Source organism: Paralichthys olivaceus, chromosome 14, assembly GCF_024713975.1.
Source record: "Paralichthys olivaceus isolate ysfri-2021 chromosome 14, ASM2471397v2, whole genome shotgun sequence".
Taxonomy (NCBI): Eukaryota; Metazoa; Chordata; class Actinopteri; order Pleuronectiformes; family Paralichthyidae; genus Paralichthys; species Paralichthys olivaceus.
Window position 1 is genome coordinate 19,088,626 of NC_091106.1, and position 23,375 is coordinate 19,112,000.

General features: G+C 43.7%; 3 protein-coding genes across 6 annotated transcripts in view; 2 read left to right on the forward strand and 1 right to left on the reverse strand.

Annotated features, from left to right (window-relative positions):
- The first annotated feature begins 134 nt into the window (after positions 1–134).
- slc3a1 (solute carrier family 3 member 1) lies at positions 135–6,864 on the forward strand. Its single transcript, XM_069538661.1, has 10 exons — positions 135–722; positions 1,630–1,809; positions 1,897–2,039; positions 2,141–2,266; positions 2,543–2,662; positions 4,727–4,851; positions 5,351–5,552; positions 5,656–5,838; positions 6,070–6,195; positions 6,306–6,864. Exons 1-10 carry the CDS (start codon positions 293–295, stop codon positions 6,735–6,737), a joined length of 2,067 nt encoding a protein of 688 aa, XP_069394762.1. The 5' UTR covers positions 135–292; the 3' UTR covers positions 6,738–6,864.
- On the reverse strand, positions 5,931–13,167 carry prepl (prolyl endopeptidase like). 3 transcript variants are annotated; one of them, XR_011246042.1, is made up of 16 exons: positions 12,814–13,164; positions 12,154–12,282; positions 11,903–11,969; positions 11,635–11,815; positions 11,439–11,527; positions 11,227–11,353; positions 10,930–11,146; positions 10,521–10,712; positions 10,206–10,418; positions 9,787–9,962; positions 9,445–9,661; positions 9,171–9,320; positions 8,622–8,748; positions 7,227–7,315; positions 6,302–6,997; positions 5,931–6,219 (listed from the first exon to the last, which is right to left on the reverse strand). XR_011246042.1 is itself a non-coding variant. In XM_020097894.2 (15 exons), exons 1-15 carry the CDS (start codon positions 12,919–12,921, stop codon positions 6,923–6,925), a joined length of 2,157 nt encoding a protein of 718 aa, XP_019953453.2. In that variant the 5' UTR covers positions 12,922–13,167; the 3' UTR covers positions 5,931–6,922. The 3 variants fall into 3 exon arrangements, 2 of the variants coding, with proteins under 2 accessions (XP_019953453.2, XP_019953468.2); XM_020097894.2 differs by having other exon boundaries at positions 5,931–6,997; positions 12,814–13,167; XM_020097909.2 differs by lacking the exon at positions 12,814–13,164 and adding an exon at positions 12,545–12,653 and having other exon boundaries at positions 5,931–6,997.
- A 393-nt stretch (positions 13,168–13,560) lies between these two features.
- The window catches only part of camkmt (calmodulin-lysine N-methyltransferase), a 91,617-nt gene continuing 81,802 nt past the window's right edge, over positions 13,561–23,375 (forward strand). For both annotated transcript variants that reach the window (XM_069538663.1, XM_069538664.1), the window contains exons 1-3: positions 13,561–13,908; positions 15,908–16,086; positions 16,445–16,509. In XM_069538663.1, the coding sequence (XP_069394764.1) occupies positions 13,747–13,908; positions 15,908–16,086; positions 16,445–16,509 (406 nt within the window). In that variant the 5' untranslated portion in view covers positions 13,561–13,746. The remainder of the gene's footprint in view (positions 13,909–15,907; positions 16,087–16,444; positions 16,510–23,375) is intronic.

Consider the following 23,375-nt stretch of genomic DNA (forward strand, 5'->3'; position numbering starts at 1 on the left):
TGACCATGCAGCTCTCCTCTTTCACACATTCCACAGGCAGCACTGATCTGTGTGTGTGTGTGTGTGTGTGTGTGTGTGTGTGTGTGTGTGTGTGTGTGTGTGTGTGTGTGTGTGTGTGTGTGTGAGAGAGAGAGAGAGAGTGTGTGTGTGAGAGAGAGAGAGGTGTGTGTACTATGACCCTCTCAGATCACTCTCAGAGACTCTCAGAGACTCTCAGTCTGTGCTGAAGTGGATCTAAACCAACACAGATTCTTTACAGGTTTTTTTTTTTCTCAAATAAAATCAAAGTAGGATGAGTTCTAAGGAGCGGAGCACCAGTATGGTGCTGGTGAACTACAACAGAAACCCTGACCTCCAGGATGTGGACGGTGTGGGGTCCGGCTCAGGGACCAAGACCAGCTCCACTCTCCCGGAGGAGAAGCAGCAGGACTTCACCTCGATGATGCTGGACCCGGTGGTGGAGGAGTACACGCAGCTGAAGCCCTACGCCGGGATGCCCAAGGAGGTGCTGCTGCTGTACTCCTCCCAGGCCCGGTACCGGGTTCCCCGGGAGGTCCTGTTCTGGCTGATGGTGGCCTGCACCCTGACCCTGGTGGCTCTCACCATCACGGTGATTGCTCTGTCTCCACGGTGCCTGAGCTGGTGGCAGGTGTCCCCGGTGTATCAGGTCTACCCCCGCTCCTTCAGGGACTCGGACGGTGATGGTGTCGGAGACCTCAAAGGTAAAATGCCCCTGACCCAATAATTGCAAGTGTTAAAATCACAACTAATCTACTTGTAATCGGTTATATTTCAAACATTACTGTTTACTCTTCCTCTGATGAAGAGCAAGTACATTTACTTAAATGTTGAGATATTTTTATTTTGTTTGAGAAATTCTATTTTAAGCTACTTCATAGTTAACAATGGTTTCAATGGAAATATTCTACTCTTTGTTCCACTACTTTAATTTAAAAGCTTCAGTTACTTGTTACTTTACAGATTCAGTACTATAACCAACAAATAATACTCATCAGTATGTTGTGTATGAAATGTGTCTTTAGATCTACATATGTATCATTAGTGTACAGTACTTAAATACAGTATTGTACAGGAAGCTACTTTTACTTTGATTATTATTGTTATTGTTGTTATCAAAGTACAAAACTTAATAGATGATCTATTATAAAGAAACTATGACCTACAACTAACTTTATTTGTGGTTGATAAAGTTATTTAACGCATGATTTGTTTTAACTGGGACAAATACATCAAGATAATGTTTATCCTTCTCCAGCAGAATACCATCTTTTTAAATAGTTAATTTGTTCATAAAGGCACTTTCCTGCAAAGCAGCATTGAATAAATTAATAATAATTTATTATTAAATTAAAGGACAAACAAAAGTGAATTGATGTTCCTTGACTTCATTAGGAAAAAGGTGGTTTCAAAAGGTTTAAATAATAGTATGGTTAGAAGCATAATTAAAAAAAACAACCTTATAATTAAAATAAAATACAGCCACACCAACTGTTTTTAAATATATACATGTTAACTCTGCTGTCGAGTATAAGCAGGTTTTCTCTGAAGTTGAGGTATGTGTGTATTTTTAGTCTCCTAATCATCACTGTGGTTTCTCTGATCCGACAGGAATTCAGGAACAGTTGGATCACTTTGAGTACCTGAACATCAAGTCAGTTTGGATCAGTCCCTTCTACCGCTCCCCCATGAAAGACTTTGGCTATGACGTGGAAGATTTCCGAGCCATTGACCCCCTCTTTGGAACCATGCAGGACTTTGAGGAGCTGCTGGCTGAAATGCACAACAGAGGTGTGGAGGTGGAAGTGGTCGCGATGGACCGTTACAGGACAGAGTGAATATCTTTGACTCTTCTCTCTCTCTCTCTGCTTCCACCAGGTTTGAAGCTGATCATGGATTTCATTCCCAATCACACCAGTGACAAACACCGCTGGTTTAACTTGAGCCGGACGAGAGATGCTCACTACGAGGATTATTACATCTGGACCGACTGCAACGAGACAACGAGGCCTAATAACTGGGTCTGTATCTGCTGACCGCCGAGTTTGTAGAAGAGTAGAAAAGGTTTTTATGTGGGCAGTTTCTGAACGACAACATTTCTTAATCCTTCTGTTTCTCTCAGGTGAGTGTGTTCGGGAATTCATCGTGGACTTACGATGAGGTCAGAGGACAATGTTACCTGCACCAGTTCCTCAAGGAGCAACCAGACCTGAACTTCAGAAACCCACATGTCCGCCAGGAGATGATCGTAAGATTACAACACACACACACAGACACACACTGTCACTTGTCTCCTCCACTGTGCACCAATCACTACACGTCAGGTGTGATCTGTGTTTGGTTAAGTAACTGATTACACATTAACCCTCGCCCTGTTAACCCCTGGGTGTTTTTAACTGATGCTAAACAGCAAATTACACAGTAACTTATTGTGTCGAGGCTTTTTTCTGATAGGAGAAAGAGTCTGAGTTATACTGTGGACACGTTGTATTTTAATGGCTTTATATTTGTTATTTTATCTCAGGATATTATTCAGTTCTGGTTGGGGAAAGGAGTGGACGGGTTCCGGATGGACGCAGTGAAGCACATCCTGGAGGCTGCGCACTTGAGGGATGAGCCACAGGTGGACCCAGAGAAACCACCTGTGAGTGTGTCTCTTCAGTTTAGTTCAATCACTGTTGTTTGTCTCTAACGTGCACTGGTTGAGACAGGCAGCGAGGTTTGCCGGCCCAGTTCCAGCAGCTCTTTGTCCTCACATTGACCCGACATGGTCTCTCTGATCTGCCAGTTGAAATGGATCCATCTCGAATGGCAGAGCAGGTGTAACTCTGCTCCAAAACACATTTGTGAGGCTGAGCTGTGCCTAGGCTTCCTTTTTTTTTGTAGTGAACGAACGACTGCTCTCATCACCTGACAGCTCCGCTTTCTCCGAGCTCAGGGGGTCAAGGTTCAGCTTAATTAGCCCTCTCTGCTGTGACATTCAGTTACATAGTTATATGATGATTTTACTTTATTGAATTATATAACACGTGAAATGTCAGAGTCCAGATCTTATCAGTGTGAGGGATAAAAGCAGCACTGTGGGCAGAGGCGTCTCCACTGAAGCTGCATGACGGAACAAACTGTTAAGTGAGAGAGCTCGCAGTGTGCACCACGTTATCACTCATCCTCATCTCTGGCTTACATACAAGGTCATCTGGCGCTCTGCTGGAGAAAATACCATTCTCTGAATTCAAAGAAGTTCACGACCCGTTCAGAGTTAAGCTGACTGAGAGGTTTTGTTCCGGGGAGAATGAAGTTATTTCTCCCAGAGGAAAGATTAGTAGAAAAGACGCATATTTCTGTGGATTGGCGAGTCACTGGGATTTACTTATTCCTGCAGAATAACACTGAAACACTGAGACTGACTCGTCTGCTCACAGTTGACTGAGAGGTGAACCCGCTGCTGCAGCACCCGCATCCCACAGTACTTAGCAATAAAACACACAAAGCTGTGTTTTGCAGCGATGGTTCAACAAAACAAGTTGTTCTCAGGCATGACACAGAGACTCTCATGCATTTAAACAACTCTGCAATATATATATATAATTTATATAGTCACATGTCCATTATGTGTTTATTGGGATATAGAGAATTTTACCACAGCCTTAGAAATGATTCAGCCATATTCATAACTTAGCAACTTTCTCTGTTATCATTATTGCTTCAGTGGTTTAGTGTCTGAGGCTTTAAATCCAACCCAACACTGTACTTTACAAGCGGTTTGCTAAATGGTTCGCTCACGTGGCAGCAGGTCACCTCAGTGGTAAACACTGCTGCATCAGTCGTTAAGTGCATGAATAGATTCCTGGCCTGTGGAATTTGTGTGTTGTCCCTGTGTTTGAGTTCACTGACAGTCACACAATTCACTCATGTTATCATTTTTACCCTCACATTGGGCTTTTGAGAATGAAGCAGCTCCTGAAAATTATAACATCCGACAAGCAACTTATGTTTTCACTCAAGATCACACAAAAACATTACCACAAAACTTGGAGGGATTTGTTAATGCGTCAGGGAAGAAGCCATTAAATCTGGTGTGGATCTGGATCAGGAGACAGATCCAGGAACAGGTTTTTTAATATCTTTAACCCTCTGATGTGTTTTCAACATTTGAAATGATTTCCCACGGACTAATTCAAGGATCTTGATGAAAAAATAACAAAATAAATAAGGGAACTGATTTCTTTGAGTGTGTAAAATTTGATGCAGCTTGACTTCACCTTTGATTTATATATATATATATATATACACGGTTATGTGCAAGAGTTTTATGTATATATATATATAAAACTCTTGCACATAACCGTACTCCTCGATCACTGAACCCATAAGTCTGTTTCCACTTGGCCTCTTCTATCTCTGTATCCGGTTTCCACTTATTTTCCAACTACCTGGCCTGTTGCTGCTCCGAGTTCAGGTCCAAGAAAGGACAAAGAAATGCATTTACGCTCAACCTCTTACGAACTCCCAGTGGCCTGAGGAAAATACCATTGAGCTCTGCTAATGCACTGGAGCTGATGATCTCAGGGAGGAAACTCCACTATGAATGAAACACTACTTCTCTGCAGAAACTAAATGTAAAACCTGACTGGAAGCCACAGAAATCCAATAACATTCCAATAATATTCACATGACCTCACATTTCTTCATGTTGTTTCCTCTCCAGGAGTCTGTGACTTCAGAGTGGGACCTTCACCACGACTACACCACCAGTCAGCTGGGGCTGCACGACCTCCTGAGGGACTGGAGGGCAGAGATGGACGTTTACAGCCGCGAGCCCGGCAGATACAGGTGTGTAAATAACACAGTAATATTTAGGTAATAATTAATACTGATCATTTCTGACCTTCTTCTTTCTCTACTACACACGATAAGAACAACAACATAAACGTCTCCTGACTCATCATAATGCTCGTTTCTTCTGATGTATTGTGTCACACCCGTTTCTTAACTCTTCACCTACTATGTATGTTGCCAGGTCATGTTTTCTGTTTCAACGGCAGACAAGAGAAATATACAGTGACTGTTTCTCTACTGCCTATGAGTATAATGATAGTAAGGTTAATTTGACATTTACTATATGTGCTAATCTTGTAATCTGTATCTCGTACATCAAAATATACAAATATTAATGAAAAGGCCAGATTATCTCAAACATTAGATTTTTATTATAGTATGTCGTCAATAAATCTATTAAATTAAAGCCTCTAAGTTTAAGCAGATGTGTTGTCATGCTTTGCTGGAGATCAGTTTAAATGTTATTATACTCATAAGTTCCTGCTGCCTCCAGGGTTATGGTGACAGAGTCATACGATTACCACGAGGTGGACAAGACCATGATGTACTACGGCACCTCGCTGGTTAAAGAAAGTGATTTCCCCTTCAACTTCTACCTGCTGGACCTGCCTCGCAACACCAGCGGCTTGTGGGTTCAACAACTGGTCCAGCTCTGGATGACCAACATGCCCAAGGGACTCTGGGCCAACTGGGTGGTGAGTCACCATTTATCCATTTGTTCTTTGGCATCTTTAAACCATCCCTCACTTCTTCACCTGTTCCTTCCTCTTGTACCTCTCTTACCCCCACTGTTGTCAGGTTGGAAACCACGACAAGCCTCGAATTGCCACCAGCGCTGGTCAGACCTACATTCGCGTCATCAACATGCTGCTGCTGACCCTCCCAGGCACACCCACCACCTACTACGGCGAGGAGATCGGCATGGAGAACATTAATGTCACGGACAGTCAGATACAAGATCCTGCTGGCAAATACAACGCAGTCAGTACTCTCACTATAAACAAGCATTTTAAGACAATGCATTAGACACTGTAACATCTGTTGTTGCTGAAAACAATGAAAATAGACAAACATTTATTAAGGTAGGATTTATTTCCAGTTTGTTGCATTTTGACCACACTAGTTTTATCTTGGCGTATCCAATGGCAACCTTACATGTTAAAGTGTCTGTGCTCTTCCAGAGTCAAACTGCACATTGTGTGTTCCCTGCAGAGCGCCAGTCGGGACCCTCAGCGATCGCCGATGCAGTGGAGTGGTAACATGAATGCAGGCTTTAACAACAGAACCAACATCACCTGGTTGCCTGTTCACCCTGATCACACGAGCGTGAATGTGGAGGTACGGAGATCTTTCAGTTCTGTTCTACTGGGGAGGAACATCTGGTCAGAGCCTGCTTGTGTTTCTTACTTTAACATCATGTGACCCCCCCCCCACTCTCTCTCACCTAGGTCCAGAAAAAAGATGGACGCTCCGTTCTGTCTCAGTACCGTTTCCTGAGCACCCTGCGTCAGTCGGAGCTCCCGCTTCACCGCGGGTGGTTCTGCTACATCCACGCTGACGCCAACGTCTTCTCTTACCTCAGAGAGCTCGACGGGCTCAACCAAGCTTTCCTCATGGTCCTTAATTTTGGCAAAGAATCTGCCGTCACAGACCTCTCGTCTGTTGGTGAGCTACCGGACCAGTTGACGGTGCTGATGAGCACAAACGGTGTCAGGGATGGCAAAGTGTTTCAGAAGTCTCGTATCCTGACGGAAGCAGGGGAGGGTTTGGTGATTCAGTTCTCCGCACAAACTCGGTTTAATCCCAACCACCTCAAACAGTGCTACGTCTCAGAGAAGGCCTGTTACTTAGGAGTCATTGACATTCTTTATAAATGCTAACATGAATGGGCACTGGTATTCAGTTATTGCAGTTTGACAGTAGCAGTCAAATCAAGATGTTTCTTTGGTGTCTCCTCTGTAAAGGATGTGTGTCAGAGAATTAAAAGGACCGTAACGGATACAGTCACCATTGTTGTCTTTTCTTCCACTCATTCATGTTGATTTCTTGATGGTTCTCGAAATCCTCACGATTTCTTCCTCTTGCGTCGTGGAGGGTCGAGGCCCAGCTCTTTGTATAGAAATGCTAGGTTGAGAGCTTCCTGTGTTGGAGAGAAAAGAGAGGTCAAAAAATAAATCAAAAAGGTTTCCCTTATTACCTCCTGTTTTCACTGGTGTTCGTTAGTTAGCAGGATTACGTAGGGGGGACTGTAGTATACACAAGTATGCACACTACTTCTAGTTTGTAAATGTAAATGGAAGCTTGTAAAATGTAAAAACCTTGACTTGATAGACTTGGCTTGGCTACATTTCCCTTCAAGAGTGAATTACCTCCTCCAGCATCAGATCAAAGTCGTCTGGTCCGAGGTGATTTGCTCCGGGTTGGATATTCAGAACAATGTTTGGTGCTGGTTTACATTCTGAAACGAGGAAGATCAGGAGAAAGAGGTCAAAGAAAAGATCTCTAATCTCTAAAACTTCCTCCAGGACATTTATCTTCTCTGCTGCCCTTCTCTCTCTGTCTGTTGCCCCACATCTTATCTCCCTCTCTCATTCCTGACTCTCCTTTCATTCATTCTTGCTCCCATCTGATACTGCCCTCCCTCCTCTCTTGCCTCCCTCATATTATCCCTCCTCCCCGTCTCTGTGGTACTGGCTGTTTCACAAGTGCGGTCTTGACCTTGACAGCTCCCAGTCTGTGGCGTCTAATCTCTCGCTCTGATACACTATCTCTTTACCATGCTAATGGGCCTGCCCACCCGCCTGCATGTGTCTATGCCATCAGCACTTTATCAAAGACTCCGGAGAACAGAGAGAGACAGATTAGGGAGACATATATACACACACATACACACAGAGCCACTTAAGCTGGCTGGCGTATGTGTGTATGAACAACAGAAAAGTGAGAGATAATGTGTGCAGAGAGAGAGAGGGGTGTAAAGCGGAGTACCACCAATATGGTGAAGGCAGATTATGAGTGAGAGGGAGAGAGAGCCTGTCTATAGGGAAATGAGAGCAATTAGCTGACACACATGCTATACTACAAGGTGACCTATGCCATACTTTGGTCATGAACTTAAAACTCTGATAGCACTTTCCCCCAGACAGACAGCTACACATCTGCTGCTGCTGCTGCCTCTCAAGACGTGCACACTGACACTACTACTGGGAGTTGACCCTAAACTATCAAAACCTCTGGGATGCAGAAATTACACCCAGAAGAAAGTTGAACGAGTGGGAATCTATTCTGGAAATCATCAACAGAAAGATGCACTCAAACATATACATGTCTTTGTACAACAATATGCATGAGTGCACACATACACTTCAAATAATGTTTGAGAAAGCACATGTTATAGAACAGCAGATAATCTGGAGGATTCACCACGAGCGAGTGGACGCGTTGATGACTAACATGCGACAGACGTGAAACTGGAAGAATACAAATATCTCAAGATGAAAAAGAGATGTCATACAAGTAGAAGACGGAGACGAAGATGTCATCTTGGCAAGATGATGAGATTCAAGAGTATTTAGTGACAAAGGCCGAACGCTGGTGTTGGAAATGAAAAAACGTGATCTCAGCAGCAGAATTTATACAACACGTCCTCCCTCCTACGTGTTGGACAGAGAATCTCCTGCTCTATTCTTCAAAAGTCGTTCTCCAGAGTTCAAGTCTGAAAATGGCTGATGTGTGAGAGTTTTAGTGTGTGTGTGTTTTTGTACCTGACTTTGGATCCGTGGTGAAGTGTGTGTGGATGACTTTCCTTAGCTGCTCAGTGTATTTCAGGACACCTGCCAAAGGAACCCTGGCATCACTGCTGTAGGCTGTCAGCAGCATTGATGGATAGCACTATCACATACACAGACACACACACACACCGATAAACAAGTTGAAGCAATGGTCCTCAGTGTCTCCTTAAACAACAGAGGCTTATGTCTATTTTCAGTTGAAACTATCTGTCAGTAAGACACAGCACTAAACAAGCAGAGCTTCTCATCTTATGTTGGACAGATTTCAGAGAAAGCCTGGAAACCATTAATTGACCCAGTGCTATTCATATTCAAGCTGTGGGCCATGGGAATTTAAAATGGGTTTACAGCATAGTCTGTTCTCTGGTTTTACAAGACACTTTACATCGTAGGGTAACTTTAGGTGAAGATGGATAAAAAGAAGGTAGCAGGTTGAATTAAGGACATTAACTGGTGTTCTCTCAAGCCAGGCACAAAAAACTACAGCCCCATTTTGAACTTCTCAGTCTCCCCTCCCCTTACCTGAGGAGTGATGTTGTGAAGGGGACAGTAGGAGGTGATGCTGAGTCTGTGTTTGGGGTTCCCTAACGGGTCCCCCCATTCTTCTCTGTCCTCCAAAGTTAGAGGCAAGCTGGGATCCTCCATCGTTCCCAACACATCCAGGAAAGGAGCCTGAAAACAGGAAAATTCATTTCCGACATGTCATTTGGTGAGGAATCGTGAAAACACATACAATAACACTTAACGGTATAAAAACACAACATGCACACAAATCTGCAGTGATTTAACATTTTACCTGCAGGGTGACGGCCCGCATCATATGTGGGTGTCTGTTGCACAGCGCCCCCACTGGCACAGCCCCAGCACTGCAGGCTGTGAGGGCAGTGAGTGAAGGTGAGGAGACTCCTGAGGAGAAGAGGTGTTGGAGACAGGCTTGAAGATCCTCCACTCCTTTCAGCTTCCTCTCCTCACGAGCTTGTCTTTGCCAGGACAGACCTCTCTCTCCTCCCCCTCTGAGGAGGTAAATATGGATTCACTTTCAAAACAAAGTTTGAATTTCCACACTTAGTTAGATATGTTCTCCTCAGCAAATAAACTGCTGAGTAAGTTTTAGGCTGCTGCAGTGGTGCTAGGTTACCTGATGTGGCAGTAGGCCAGAGCCCAGCCCTGCTCCAGCAGCAGCCTCTTCTCTGGGCAGAAGTCCATGTGCAGATCTCTGCCATAAGCTCCGTAGACATGAGCCAGCAGTGGCGCCTGTCTCAGACCTTCCACAGGTACTGCATGGAAGAGTGTGACTGGCACCAGGGTACCGTCCTGCAGAGGAAAGGAAGGAGACTGTCTGCATGATACTAAATGATCCCTAGTTTGCAAATGCCATCACTCGCCTCTTTCTGTCAGGTGTACGTGTGAAGGTGTATGAGACGCATGTGCTGCTTAACAGTTCAGTGGAATTGCAAAAAGATCTTTATCGGTGGACACTTGAGACTTGATACAAAATGCTCACCTCCCTGCAGATACTGTGTGTGTGCATGTGTCTTATATGTCAAGTGTTCTCACTTGGCTGCAGGCCTCTAAACGTGCGGTGGTATAATTGTCCTTGTTCTCTCGGACGGACCCATCCTCAGTGACTGATAAAAGGAGCCCATCCTCTGGGTACAGACAGTAGGGCGACGGTGGGCGGACTGGAGATGAGATCAGGAAATCAAACACTTTGCACTGGTCTGCCAAGCCTGGTCTTTTGGTTTCAATGGCGCAAGCCCAGGTGGGCAGCTGGGGAACGAGTGTAGAAATATGACAGTATAAGAGATGGATATACAGTAACAGGACAAAATATAATACAAGCAAATGCAAAGAGTGTTCTGACACACTGACCGGCACAGTGTAGGCTTTCTCAGGGTGAATCAGCGGGATCACAATCAGGACGAGCTCATTGGCCGGCGTTCTTACAGTCAACACACAGTGGTCTCCAACCACGTCCATGTCTTTGACTGCACTGCCAGATGAAGGGGCAAACAGTGAGACCCAGGACACCATGGATGGGTTGGAGAGCGGGGCTTGTACCACCTGGTGAGCGCAAAGAATATATCTTCTCACTTGGTAAATTATACAATATACAACTATAGACTGTAAATAAAGACCAACACGCGTCTCCACTTCCTCACACTATACAGAAATGAAGCCAAACTATCCTGGATCTGAACATAGACTATAAACAATAAATGTGTGGAACACCCACAAAAAGATAGAGAGTTTGTGTTTAAATATCAACTGTACAGCGTACCTGATATTCCTGTCCAGGTCCTGTATTAGCCAGTATGATCAGCGTCCTTCTCCAGTGCTCCGTATGGTACAAGAGGTCCATCTGTCGAGGCTGAACCAGGAGAGGCTCTGCGCTGTTTGTTGTGGTATCGACCAGCAGCACCTCTGAACTGGTCCTGCTGTTGCAGTTGATGCTCAGTATCTGTCGATCTCTGGAAAGGGCGACCTCCACAAACACACTGGGGGGATGCAGTGTTTCAGTTGCAGACAGTGTTGGGGCAGAGACGGCTAAGATTCACATTACATTACTTACACTTACTCAGGCCGTGTTTCCTCATAAACGGAGGTTATCCTGCTTCCCCCCGAGCTCAGGTCCAGACGAAACACTCTGCTGCAACGTAGGCCTTCAAGAGTCGTGAAGAACAGGACCTCATCTGTGGCCCACTCTTAACCGATGCAGACACAGAAAATATTATTTTGTTTTGTCTGTGCACTAATATCGCTTTTTAAAGTGCAGCTATTAAAACATACCAAAGCTGAGGACTTTGTTCAGTGTGAGTAAGATGTGTGAAGGATCCAAAGAAGTGGACATTTCCTTTTCAAGTTTTACAACCACACACCTGGAAATTCACAGTACAAACATCTGTTTTTTTACGCAAAAAAACAAAAAACAGTGCTGCATAGTAAATTGTGTTTTGTAGGTTTAATTGTGTTGTGTTTGATTCACCTTAGCTCCTCTCTATGAGTAGCTTTTAACGTGGCAGCGAGATGCTTCTCCTGTGGGGATAAACGTACTCTCTGGACGACCCACTGAAACGTCTGCTTCCTCCCTCCATTCTTAGATCTCGTCTCCTCCTCTCCTCCAGAGACTTGTCCTACATTTAACACCTGCTCCGGCTCCAGATCTCCTACAAACAGCAGCAGAATTAGGATGATGTTAGAAAAAGCCACAGAGTCGTTAACATTGTCTCGCTACATTCATGATATCTGCTTACTCTGCCTCTTGTCCATCCTGTAGATTCCATCGCCTTCAATGAAATACACATGATGATGGCCACACACCTGTGAAAAGAGAGATCACAGTGGATTCTATAAAATACGATGTGGAATTTACCTCAAGTTAAATATTTCTGAATGAAAGTCATTTGAATTTTGTTAAATACAAGGGACATTACATCAAGTTTCTATGCAAAAATACATAAACATATATATCATCATTACAGTTCAAACCGAAAGCAGTTCTTACCACTGAGTGATCAGACGTGTTGGAGATCCTGCGGTACGTCGCCCTCAGTCTCTTGTTGAAATATTTCTGCAGGTCCTTGTACGTCTCAAGTCCAGAGCTGAGATGATCAGCAGGTGAGGTTGACTTTTCCTGAAATAAAAAAGCCTTATAAATTAAGGAAGGACTTTTTGAAACTTCCAACAGTGAGGGGCATCACTGTGTCAATAAAGGTTATTGTCTCCTGTCACAGAGGATGAAGCAAGACAGTGAAACACTAGATAAGAGAACTGTAAAACTTTTAAACAAGTCAGTTAACTAGTGTGTCAGGTTTTATTTAATCCCTCCAATAAAGAGTGACAGAGCTCCTTTCTCAAAGTACAGTTTATTTAATGTGATATAAAATCTAAATTACCATCTCAATGATGACACAGTAACATGTTGTTTTAAGTAAAATTGTATAAACTGGCAAGGATTGAAATGCACAGGTGTTTGTTCCTGTGGTGAGTGAACCACATCCAGAGGGAAACAGGCTCGTGTGTCTTATCTACATCTGTCATCCCGGCTCCTTACACCTGTTGTTTGAATAATGGATGATCTAACGCCGTCAGGGTGATAGTTTATCAGGAGGTAATGTCACACCGGCCCTCAGGTGAGGAAACACGGCGTCTGTAACCCTCTTACCCGCGCGAGACATCGCTGCGAGGACAGACACGTCATCTGTTTACAAACAGGTCGAACGCGAGCAGCGAGACGAGCCGAACAACCGAACAGAGAAGACACGGCTGCCATCCCTCCGCTAACAGTTAGCCCAGCTAGCTAAACAGGTGGTTTGTTTACGTGGGTTTAAGTGGCGAACTGACACCGGTGGAATTCACGACGGCGACTACGATCCACGAAACGCGCAGTCGCTACATTCCCACCGGTTGTTTCTGTTTTAACGTTGTTTACGCGACTTTGTTCGTCAGTCGAAGTTAACGAGGGAGAACATCCAACACATGGAGCAGCTGCTGGTGACGTAGCGGGCAGCGCCCGACTGAAGCAGTCGAGCTCAGACATGATGATCAGACATGTGAGTCTAACTGTACAGTCTGCAGAAACTCCCTGCTTACGTTATTCTTCAATTAAAGTAAATACATGAATCAAATACACAGTAGTTGTTTTTTTTTTATCGTACACGTTTATTTCTTTCATAGACCAAACAAAGCAATTTAAATGAGAGCACAACATTTCAAATCTTGATGAAAAGAGGCAGATTCAAGCAAATAATTCAATTAGAAATATAAAATAGCAACAGGCCAACACAGCCACTCACATCCCTCTATTATCTCGTAAATTACATAAATGAATAAACGCAATACGTAAGTATGTGTAATTATACACCAGCGTAATCCTGCGCCACTCGACAATCCATTGCTATGCCTTGAAGGCCTGAAGTGTACGGAAGTAGCGTGACTCTGTGATCATCGTGGAGGTAACAGGTCAACAAAACAATCACACACGTTTATCTGCGGTGATTCCTGCGCTGCTGAAGCCTTGTTTCTGCCTGTTGTCACCGATAACTGTGGCAGCTGTGCAGCCACTGACTCGATTCCCGTGTATAAGTGGACACATACGATGGAGAGGGACTGTACCGGTGCTGCGGAGGAGAAGGAGCCGGCTTCCACCCGGAGGACGGAGGTAAACGGGGACAGGTGCTCCGCTGACTCCCGCTCCTCCAGCACCGAGAGCTGCGGTGTCGCTGATGTGGCCAAAGCCCGATGGACTCTGCTCAGACAGGTTAGATCCTCTCAGGAGGAGACACACAGCGGTTCTCTGACTCACACCATGTAGTCTGTGGTTCACACCATGTACTGTCTGTGGTTTACACCATGTACTGTCTGTGGTTCACACCATGTACTGTCTGTGGCTCACACCATGTACTGTCTGTGGCTCACACCATGTACTGTCTGTGGCTCACACCATGTACTGTCTGTGGTTTACACCATGTACTGTCTGTGGCTCACACCATGTACTGTCTGTGGCTCACACCATGTACTGTCTGTTTGTTTCACACCATGTACTGTCTGTGGCTCACACCATGTACTGTCTGTGGTTTACACCATGTACTGTCTGTGGCTCACACCATGTACTGTCTGTGGCTCACACCATGTACTGTCTGTGGTTCACACCATGTACTGTCTGTTTGTTTCACACCATTTACTGTCTGTGGCTCACACCATTTACTGTCTGTGGTTCTCACCATGTACTGTCTGTGGCTGGTTCACACCATGTACCGTCTGTGGTTCACACCATGTACTGTCTGGTACTGTCTGTGGTTCACACCATGTACTGTCTGTGGTTCACACCATGTGCTGTCTGTGGTTTACACCATGTACTGTCTGTGGCTCACACCATGTACTGTCTGTTTGTTTCACACCATGTACTGTCTGTGGCTCACACCATTTACTGTCTGTGGTTCTCACCATGTACTGTCTGTGGCTGGTTCACACCATGTACCGTCTGTGGTTCACACCATTTACTGTCTGTGGTTAAACAATGTACAGTCTGTGGTTCACACCATGTAGACTCTGTGATGCACACCATGTAGAGTCTGTGGTTCACACCATGTACTGTCTGTGGTTCACACCATGTAGAGTCTGTGGTTCACACCATGTACAGTCTGTGGTTCACACCATTTACTGTCTGTGGTTCACACCATGTAGAGTCTGTGGTTCACACCATGTACTGTCTGTGGTTCACACCATGTACAGTCTGTGGTTCACACCATATCCAGTCTGTGGTTCACCATATGTAGAGTTTTGTGTTTTATTACAGGACATGGGATGTAATGGATAATCTAAGTTCACCCTAGTAACAGTCACCTGTTTCACTCAGGGTCAAATCAAAGTACTGTTGTTGTTGTCGTCTTTAAGAACACTGCCACCTGTTTGTGTTGCAAACCACTGACGATAACCGGATGTTACATGTTGACTAGTATTTACATGAGATTTGTCTCAGCTTCACGTAATTGAATGCAAATGTTTTGATTCAGGCTGTATAAGGGAGACTTCATTTTGGTTTGGGGGGTTGAATATTATCAGTGGAGGTCTGTGTCCATCAGTTTCTTTTAGCTGCAGTTACAAGTTTTTCTTCCTGTCATGTTTTCTGCGTAATGTAATAGGATCTGCTTTGACTTATCATGTAACTCACAACTTAAAGTGATCATTTAAAAAAATATAGCAATGCACAGTGATCAAGATGTGATTGAACTGTACACTTTCTGCTTTATTTCATAGGTTAAACAAAAATATCACATCAACCATTTAGGATTATATCTTATGACTGTAATACTTTCAGCTTTATGATAAACTTGTTAGAATCTTATCTCTCGTGTCGCCACAGAAACTCATTACCTACATGCACAAGAACCTCAAACACACAGGAGCAGTAGCTGAAAAAAGTGTTTTCACTTTTTCCCCATAGATGGGCATTAGACAGATGTTATTCTTGGCTGAGAGAGGCTCCTCCAACTCACACTCTGCACTTTTTCCACCTGGCACAGTAATAAACTCAATGTGCTTCAGACTTTAAGTGTCACATCAAGTGAAGAACACATCCATTAGATATTAAAGGTGTACAATTTGTTGATTGTCACCGCCTCCTCCTTTCTAAAGAGCTGAAATGTAGCAGAGCCAATACAGAAAATTCTCAGATTTTATAGCTCATACTAGGATTTGATCCTTTTTTATTGAAATTCATGAACTCCCCTTTATCTCCACTCCTGTACCCCTCTCAGGTGTTGCGTCAGTCGCAGGCGGACAGTCCAGAGGTCAAACAGGCATCTGTTCGTAGGTTCGCCACGTTTAACCTCTTCAGCAGGAAAAGGCTTGTGACACAAGACCCCAGTGATACCTCAGATGACCAGTGGGTGGAGTACAGAAGTGTGTACTTTCCGGAGTACAGTGCCTTACTCAGGTACACACACACTTGAATGGATGCACACGTAACTGTAGTTTCATGTTGGCACAGATAAAGTACAAGACAACTATATGCAGTATGATGCCACGGCACATCAGACTATGTGGGTAAAAGTTAGTGAGATAAAATATTTGAACACATGATCGGCCTCAGACCATGAACCGATTCATTCATTAATCACAATCGAGGTAAATGTTTGGTTTGGTAAAGGCCCAAGCTGTCCTCTAGAACTGTAAATACATGACACATCAAATTCTTTCTCATTAGAAAAAAGCCATGAGTCTAAAATGGTGATTAACTATACACACATTCTCCTCTGCTGCTGTATAATTCTCTATATTTGTGTTTCTCTCAGGGATAACCTGGGTCCTCTTAGGGTGAATGAAGTGCTCAACAGTTTCGACAACACTGGTAACGTCTGTGAGTACAAATTCTATCTTCTTACTTATCTGTATCTGTGTATTTTACCTACACACACGCACACACACACACACACACACACACACACACACACACACACACACACCTCATGCTGTTTGCGGTTCATGTTTGATTGATGGTTTGATGCCGGTGGTTTGATTCTATCTCTCTGAAGGGAGCGTTTCTCTTGTGTCATGTACCTTTTCCTCCCAACTAACTTCAGACGTCCTTTAGGGTGAAATCACACTTCACTCTTATTACTTCGGTGAACAGTGATGACAGTTTGAGAGAAAAGCTCAGTGAGATCTACACACGGTCTGTGATACAGAGTGAAGTCACATCATCCAAAACATGAGCCTGGATTCTGACCTTCATATTGTGAAGCTTGACTGAGTTTAATTCAGTTTCTCTGTCGTGTTTGATTGTTGCACTTTTCTTTCACTTCCTGTCCTGCTCATCACAAAGCAGCTCCGTGAAGTTTAAGTTCAGAGACTGTGCTGCCCCTCATTATCTTGGGTCATTGTTTTACAGTTCGATGAATCTCTGACCAACCAGTCTGTCCTCCTTTGTTACTTTTCTCTGATATACAGTAGTACTTCCTGTGGTGCAGTATTGTTCCTATCAACAGATGCTCTGTTCAGAGCTGGCATTAACATCCGTCCTGAGAGAACCCATCACAAATGGATGCAGTGTGTCCTGAATATTTCTCCTGTGACCATTTGTGATCAGATCTCACTTCACAGGCTGTTTTTGCTCACTCTGAGATGTGTCTATTGTCACTGTGTCTCTTTGTGTATGTGTGTATGTGTGTATGTAATGCCACACGTAAAGTTTACACATTTCTTCGTCCCCTGAAAAGGCTGTTTATTATTTCCCTTTGCACCAGTTCAAATTCTCCACTGGATCTTAGCTCCTTCAGTGTAATTAAAAAGTGAAAAAATGGGGTATTTTAAAACTGGTGCTGTAGGCCACATTATGTCAGCTACAAACACAGACTTGTATTTAATTCAAACAATCTACCAAACCTTCATCAGAAACCTGCTCCATCGACACGTTGGCATTTAAAAAAAAAAAAAATGAATGATGAATCTGTTTGAGTGAAGATCTGTCTTCACAGGCACTGATGGCTCATGACGAGCATGGTGGGTTAGTGTTAGTGTTAACCAGCCAGATGGCTCCACAGGAGTCAGTGTCAGAGGTGAAGACCATGTCTAGAGGCTACTTCACTGCACACTGGGATCAGACTATATAAGTCACAACAGAGCTTCTAGAACGGATGATCCCTTTTCTCTACAAGGAGACAATAGGATCAATACTTTTTTCTTTAGCGAGCTACAGAAGAGGTCATCGTCCTTGTAGGACTCTGGCAGCTCCCACTGTGCTCTTTGTATTTCACAGATTTTTGATTCTCTCCATTCTTCTGTCTTTCTCCTCATTTTTCCCTCAGTAACTTGTATAAACATACCTGCCCCAGTTTCTCTTCCCTCCTCTCCAGGCTGAGCACAGTATATCCCGTCCTCATCCCTTTTTCTCAATCTACACCTCTAACCCCCTCATTACTCTACCTTCTCCCCTCCCAGCCCTCCATCCCTCTCCCTCCCAGCTTGAGTCATGCTCGGCCAGATGGGTAACTGAGTTTCTGACTTGGCCAGTGGATTAGCACAGCCGGAGATGAGAGCATAGAGGAGGGGAAAGGGGGGAGAAGAGGAAATGGTGGGTGGGCATGCCAGAGGTGGAGTGTGGGTGTGTGTGTGTATGTGTGTGAGCGTGCACAAGGAGTGGAGAGCCACAAGCAAAGGGGACCTCATTCCTCAGACAATGAGCCAGCCATCTCCCTCTCCATCCCGTGTTTGGGACTAGTAATGCGTGAGATCAATTAGGACTGGTTGAGAGGAGGCTCTGAAAGGCCCAGAGTCGACCCTGTCAGAGCTCAGGGGTATATTCTTGGGGGTGGTAGTCAGAGAGAATCCCCTCTAAAGACACACACACACACACACACACACACACACACACACACACACACACACACACACACACACACACCTACACCTAGTATTTTGTGCTCCTCACAAAGATACACAGCCACACACAAAAATCTACACACTCTTGTTAATAAACCCATTTTCACTCTGGCCACCATCACACCTTCTCCACCTTTCCTGCTATCTTCATAATCCCTCTCCCCTGAGGTGCGGACAAGCCCAAATCCTAGGGGTCCTTGTCCTCCTGAATAGCAGGCTAAAAAGTCCGGCCGGATTAGCTCACTGCCTCCAAAATGTGTGGACTCAGCTTAAAATCCCCCCCCCCCCCCTCTCAGCATGACGCTCTCTGCCGGCCATTGTGTTTGTCCCACCACTGTGCACGTATGTGAACAATATGTTGTTTCTTAAGGTGACATAAGCTGCAGTCAGTGGTTTTATTTCAAGATGAGTGGGGTTCCAATGAGGATGTGTTTGTAGAGACAGCATCATATTACAGAGAAGACCGCACTGAAGGAAATGACTGTAGAATTCACAAAACTACATTTAACGACACTGAGGTATCACAGAGAACTTGCATCTGACTGGGCCCAAATCATACGAGTCCCATAGGGTTTCATCTTACTGCCGCGGGTCAGCTTTTATTCTTCTTATTAAGTTTTGCAATTAATTAACATATCCATGCAATATTTTACCAGCACTTGTCACATTAAGTAGCTTTGGTATGATCAGTTCAAACCAAATTTTAATGTAATCGAGCAAAAGTTGGAATAATAAAAGACGAATGAATGTAGCTCTGTGATGTACCGGGTCCCGATTAAAGGCAGGTTCTCGTGACATTGAGCTGCAAGAACAATAATGATAATACTAATAAATACAAAAGAACACAACAATACAAACATGGGGCATTAAATTCATTACATGTGTGCATTGGGAAGATGACTTTACTTTCCCCATTTTCAGGATTAAGTGCTGTGGGTCTTTGTCAATTTGTCTCATGCTTGAGACGATCTGAAGGGATATGTGCAGAGTCGATATCACCTGTGATATTACCGCACATCACAATTATTTTTGGCAAATACTGTGCTGTATCTGTGTAGGAAGTATATGCCACTGAACTTGGCATTTGTTTAACAGCTATTTGAGGGAAGACACCATGTTGGTTTGAGATTCCTTTTTATCCACATCATATATAACACCAAATAGCATTTTATTTTTATTTATTTTATTGTTATTTTATTATTTTCTTGTATTTTGCTCCAGCAATGTTTTATTGCTGGTGCATGAGATGAAAATATGACTTTAAATAACTTCTTTAAACTTCTAATTGAAACAAAACTAAACAAATTAGACATAAATAATGACCAGTTACATGTTTTAATGTTATGGCTGATATATATTTTGTTTGTGTTTACACATGAGGAGAGGTCACAGTACATATCACCCCCTCTGGTGGTCACCTAGAAGTCATGGATCTGCAATTACACTTGTAGCTCATTATGTTGTCACCGAATGATTTGGAGGCCTATTTATTTCAGACTGTTCTTGATCACTTTGAACTATTTGAACTCTGCACTTCCGACCTTCCCGGTTCTTGAGCCAGCAGAGGGGGCTTGTAATTGTAAGAGCAGCTTTGTGGCGGCGTTGTTTGGGGTTTTAGGGGTGCTTGTTTCCTGCGAGGGATCAGGATTGTCGAGCACAATACAGGCCCTTGGGGTTGGGTGAGTAAGAATGCATAAGAGAAGGTGTGTGTGTGTGTGTGTGTGTGTGTGTGTGTGTGTGTGTGTGTGTGTGTGTGTGTGTGTGAGAGAGAGGGTTTAAGTAAAGCTTGTTGACATTGCAGGGCTTTCGGTAAGAGGACTTGTTGGTTTGTAGAGTTACTTGTTGGGTTCATGTTGCAGGCAAAGGTCACAGTGCACACACACACACACACACACACACAAACAGGAATACATTATCGTTGCTGCATGTTTTAGTGCCACTGATACAGTTCAATCTCATTTATAGCGAAGCTTTCCCTCTTCCTGCATTATTATGTCTTTGTGTGTGTGTGTGTGTGTGTGTGTGTGTGTGTGTGTGTGTGTGTGTGTGTGTGTGTGTGTGTGTAATCAAGAGCCAGGCATCCTAATGAAGCTAAATAGATCCTTCTTCACTCCAGCTGTCATTGTCTGAATGCCTGCTCGCCTTTCAGTCCCTTCAGTCGTCCCTATTATCTCCCACTGACTTCACCTATCACCCCCGCTGGTAAATACTATAAGCCCAGAATGTTTGAGTGTTGTGATTGAGAGCAGTGGTGAGTTGGGGGGGGCAGTTAGCTGGTCATTTCTGTGTGTGTGTTTATGTTTTGTGTGTCACAGTGTATAGTGACTGTTTGTTACAGGAAGTGTCAGCATCTGTTACTGCAGTATATCGTCTCTGAACGTGGCAGATACATGTCTGATCAAATAAACCGATCTTCAGTGAACACGAACATGAAGCCGTGTGTTCTGGTTGTGTGCTGTTGCGGTGTTAGACAGGTGTGTGTGTGTGTGTGTGTGTATGCATGTGCATACAGTGTGTGTATGTGCTTGCGTGTGTGAGCGTCTTCTGTAGCCAGTGGATCTATCCCATCATGTATGTGTGTTTAATGTGTTGCTTGTTGTGTCCAAGTGTTCTTAGTGTGTGTGTGTGTGTGTGTGTATGTGTTGTAATAGGTGCCCCCCCGTAGCCTCCCCTTGTGTCAAGCCTACAGCGAAGCCCTGTTTGCATAATTATGCTAATTCATTTTGCCATAGTGCTAATTAGACCTTGTTAGACAATAGAGCTAGACTGGGAGCTGGCAGGCACACACACACACACACACACACACACACACACACACACACAGACTGTTGTGTCAATGACAAGGTTTGTGGTCCCCCTCTGCGCTGTTTATAACATGCTCTCTATAGAAATCGTTCTCCACTGGTGAGCTCCGGACTGAGCTCAGGTGGCTCGTCTTATTTTTATTTAAGCTACTGAAACAAAAATCAATGTGGAGCAAGAATACGACACACGCTTCCCCTGACTCTGATAAACATGCCCCTGCTCATATTCTCTATATCTCTATTTATTGTAGTTAATTGCTCTGTTGCCAGGAATATGTTATATTTCTATAAACTCCATTCCTCATTTATTTATATAATAACTCAGTGATTATAACCAGCATTAATAAAAAGTTTGTTCTCAGATCATTATGTGATTTGTTCGCAAGTCAATCAGGACCTGTTGTTAAATTAAAAGTAGGTTCCCTTTTATAATTTCTAGAAATATACATTTTCTTTAATATATGGGGCATTTTGAAGGATAACTTATTAGAACTAACATTCACACACAACTGTTGTTGACACATTAAAAAAAACAATAAGTAGTCAACTGTCCTCACTCATTTTTAACTTGTTTTCCAGACGTCTGATCAAGTTCACATTGTGACGTCAGTGGTATCAGAGTTTTTAAGATGTAAAGAAATTCTACCGCATGAGCTGATTCAAATGAAAATCAGATAACCCCAACTGGGCTTTAGAAATTTTCCTCATAATATCCAACCCCGATACCCCACTAACATGCTTTAGGAGAGAGTGAATAGACGGCTTAGGTTGTAAGTACCTACAGGAGCTTCCGTTCAATTAGAAAAGAGAAGGATTTGTAGTCATACATTGTTTTTACTCTGAAAATGACCTGCACAAAGACTTAACCTGTCTGTTGTTTACATGCTGTGGTCAGACGGGGGTTCATTTTATCTAAATCGTCAGTAACATGACGGGCTACAGTGTTTTTGTAATGGTACAGGCGGTTAAGTGGTTACCAGGGATCAATAGGTGGTTAACAGTTATAGTCTATGGGTGGAAGTAGCTGGTAGCTTAAATACATTCTGTGCTTTCAAATGAAAGTCTTTTTCCGCTGTAAAAAAAAGTTGAGGAAATATTTATGATGGACATTAAGAGTTGTGTTTAAGATGTTTTTAAGAAGCCAAGCGAATAATAACCGGCACAGCAAATTCCATTTGATATGATGTTTGCTTCCTTTTGTATGTTTTTATCTGTTCAATAGAAATTAGACTGAAAAACTCTAAACTGTTCAAAAGCATTTTTATCTGTTGCCACAGTAATTGTTTCTTAGTCTATAGTTTAACCACTAAATACAAAAAGACATTCACACAGTAAGTGGATGTGTCTTGTGAAGTGAGCTTGCACGTGGGCATGCATGCAGTGTGTGTGTGTGCGTGTCACTCTGTGGTGCAGTGGTTGGGGGTAGGAGGCAGCGTAAGCAAGACTTGAGTGGCTCGAGGGCACATTGAAAGAGTTGCCGGTTGACTTAATTGTAAGTAATTGATTTTCGCTTCTTGTCTCCTCCATCCATTCACCAGAGACAACATGAAGCAGGGACTCGCCCTAAGTACTGCTGGGTGCTGGAGTCTTCCTGACACTGGAGAAGTAAACAGTCACACAACTTGATGCTAATGTGCAGATGCTGACATAAATTTACACCCCCCACCCCCCCACCACACACACACACACACACACATGCTCGTGCAGGAAGAAATTCCCTGCAGTAAAGCACCATTATGACTTTGAGCACAATAGGGATTGAAGGTGAGCAGTTGGGTGTAGCTTTGCTGAGGGAGTCCTCTCCCATTATAGCCAGTAGTTGATTATGTGAATTTGTGCATGACTGAAAGAGAGTGTGTGTGTGTGTGTGTGTGTATGTGTAGATGTGTGTGCACTATTACCAGTAAGCGGTGGGGATTAAGTTCAGGAAATGAGTAGAGCGTTAAAGGGTGCTTCCCTGCCCAGTGCTCCTGCATTGTCACCATTCTTAATACTCAGCTAATTACAAGGACATACTTTAACAGCAAGCTCAGGCTGTAAC

Bases quoted from the DNA above. Each gene is read 5' to 3' on its own strand.
- slc3a1 (XM_069538661.1), top strand. From the start codon at position 293: ATGAGTTCTAAGGAGCGGAGCACCAGTATGGTGCTGGTGAACTACAAC. The intron at 723-1,629 runs GTAAAATGCCCC...CTGATCCGACAG, and splicing joins TGGTGTCGGAGACCTCAAAG to GAATTCAGGAACAGTTGGAT. The intron at 2,040-2,140 runs GTCTGTATCTGC...TGTTTCTCTCAG, and splicing joins CAACGAGGCCTAATAACTGG to GTGAGTGTGTTCGGGAATTC.
- prepl (XM_020097894.2), bottom strand. From the start codon at position 12,921: ATGGCAGCCGTGTCTTCTCTGTTCGGTTGTTCGGCTCGTCTCGCTGCT. The intron at 10,713-10,929 runs GTACGCTGTACA...TGCGCTCACCAG, and splicing joins GACCTGGACAGGAATATCAG to GTGGTACAAGCCCCGCTCTC. The intron at 9,662-9,786 runs GTAACCTAGCAC...TTACCTCCTCAG, and splicing joins CTGGCCTACTGCCACATCAG to AGGGGGAGGAGAGAGAGGTC.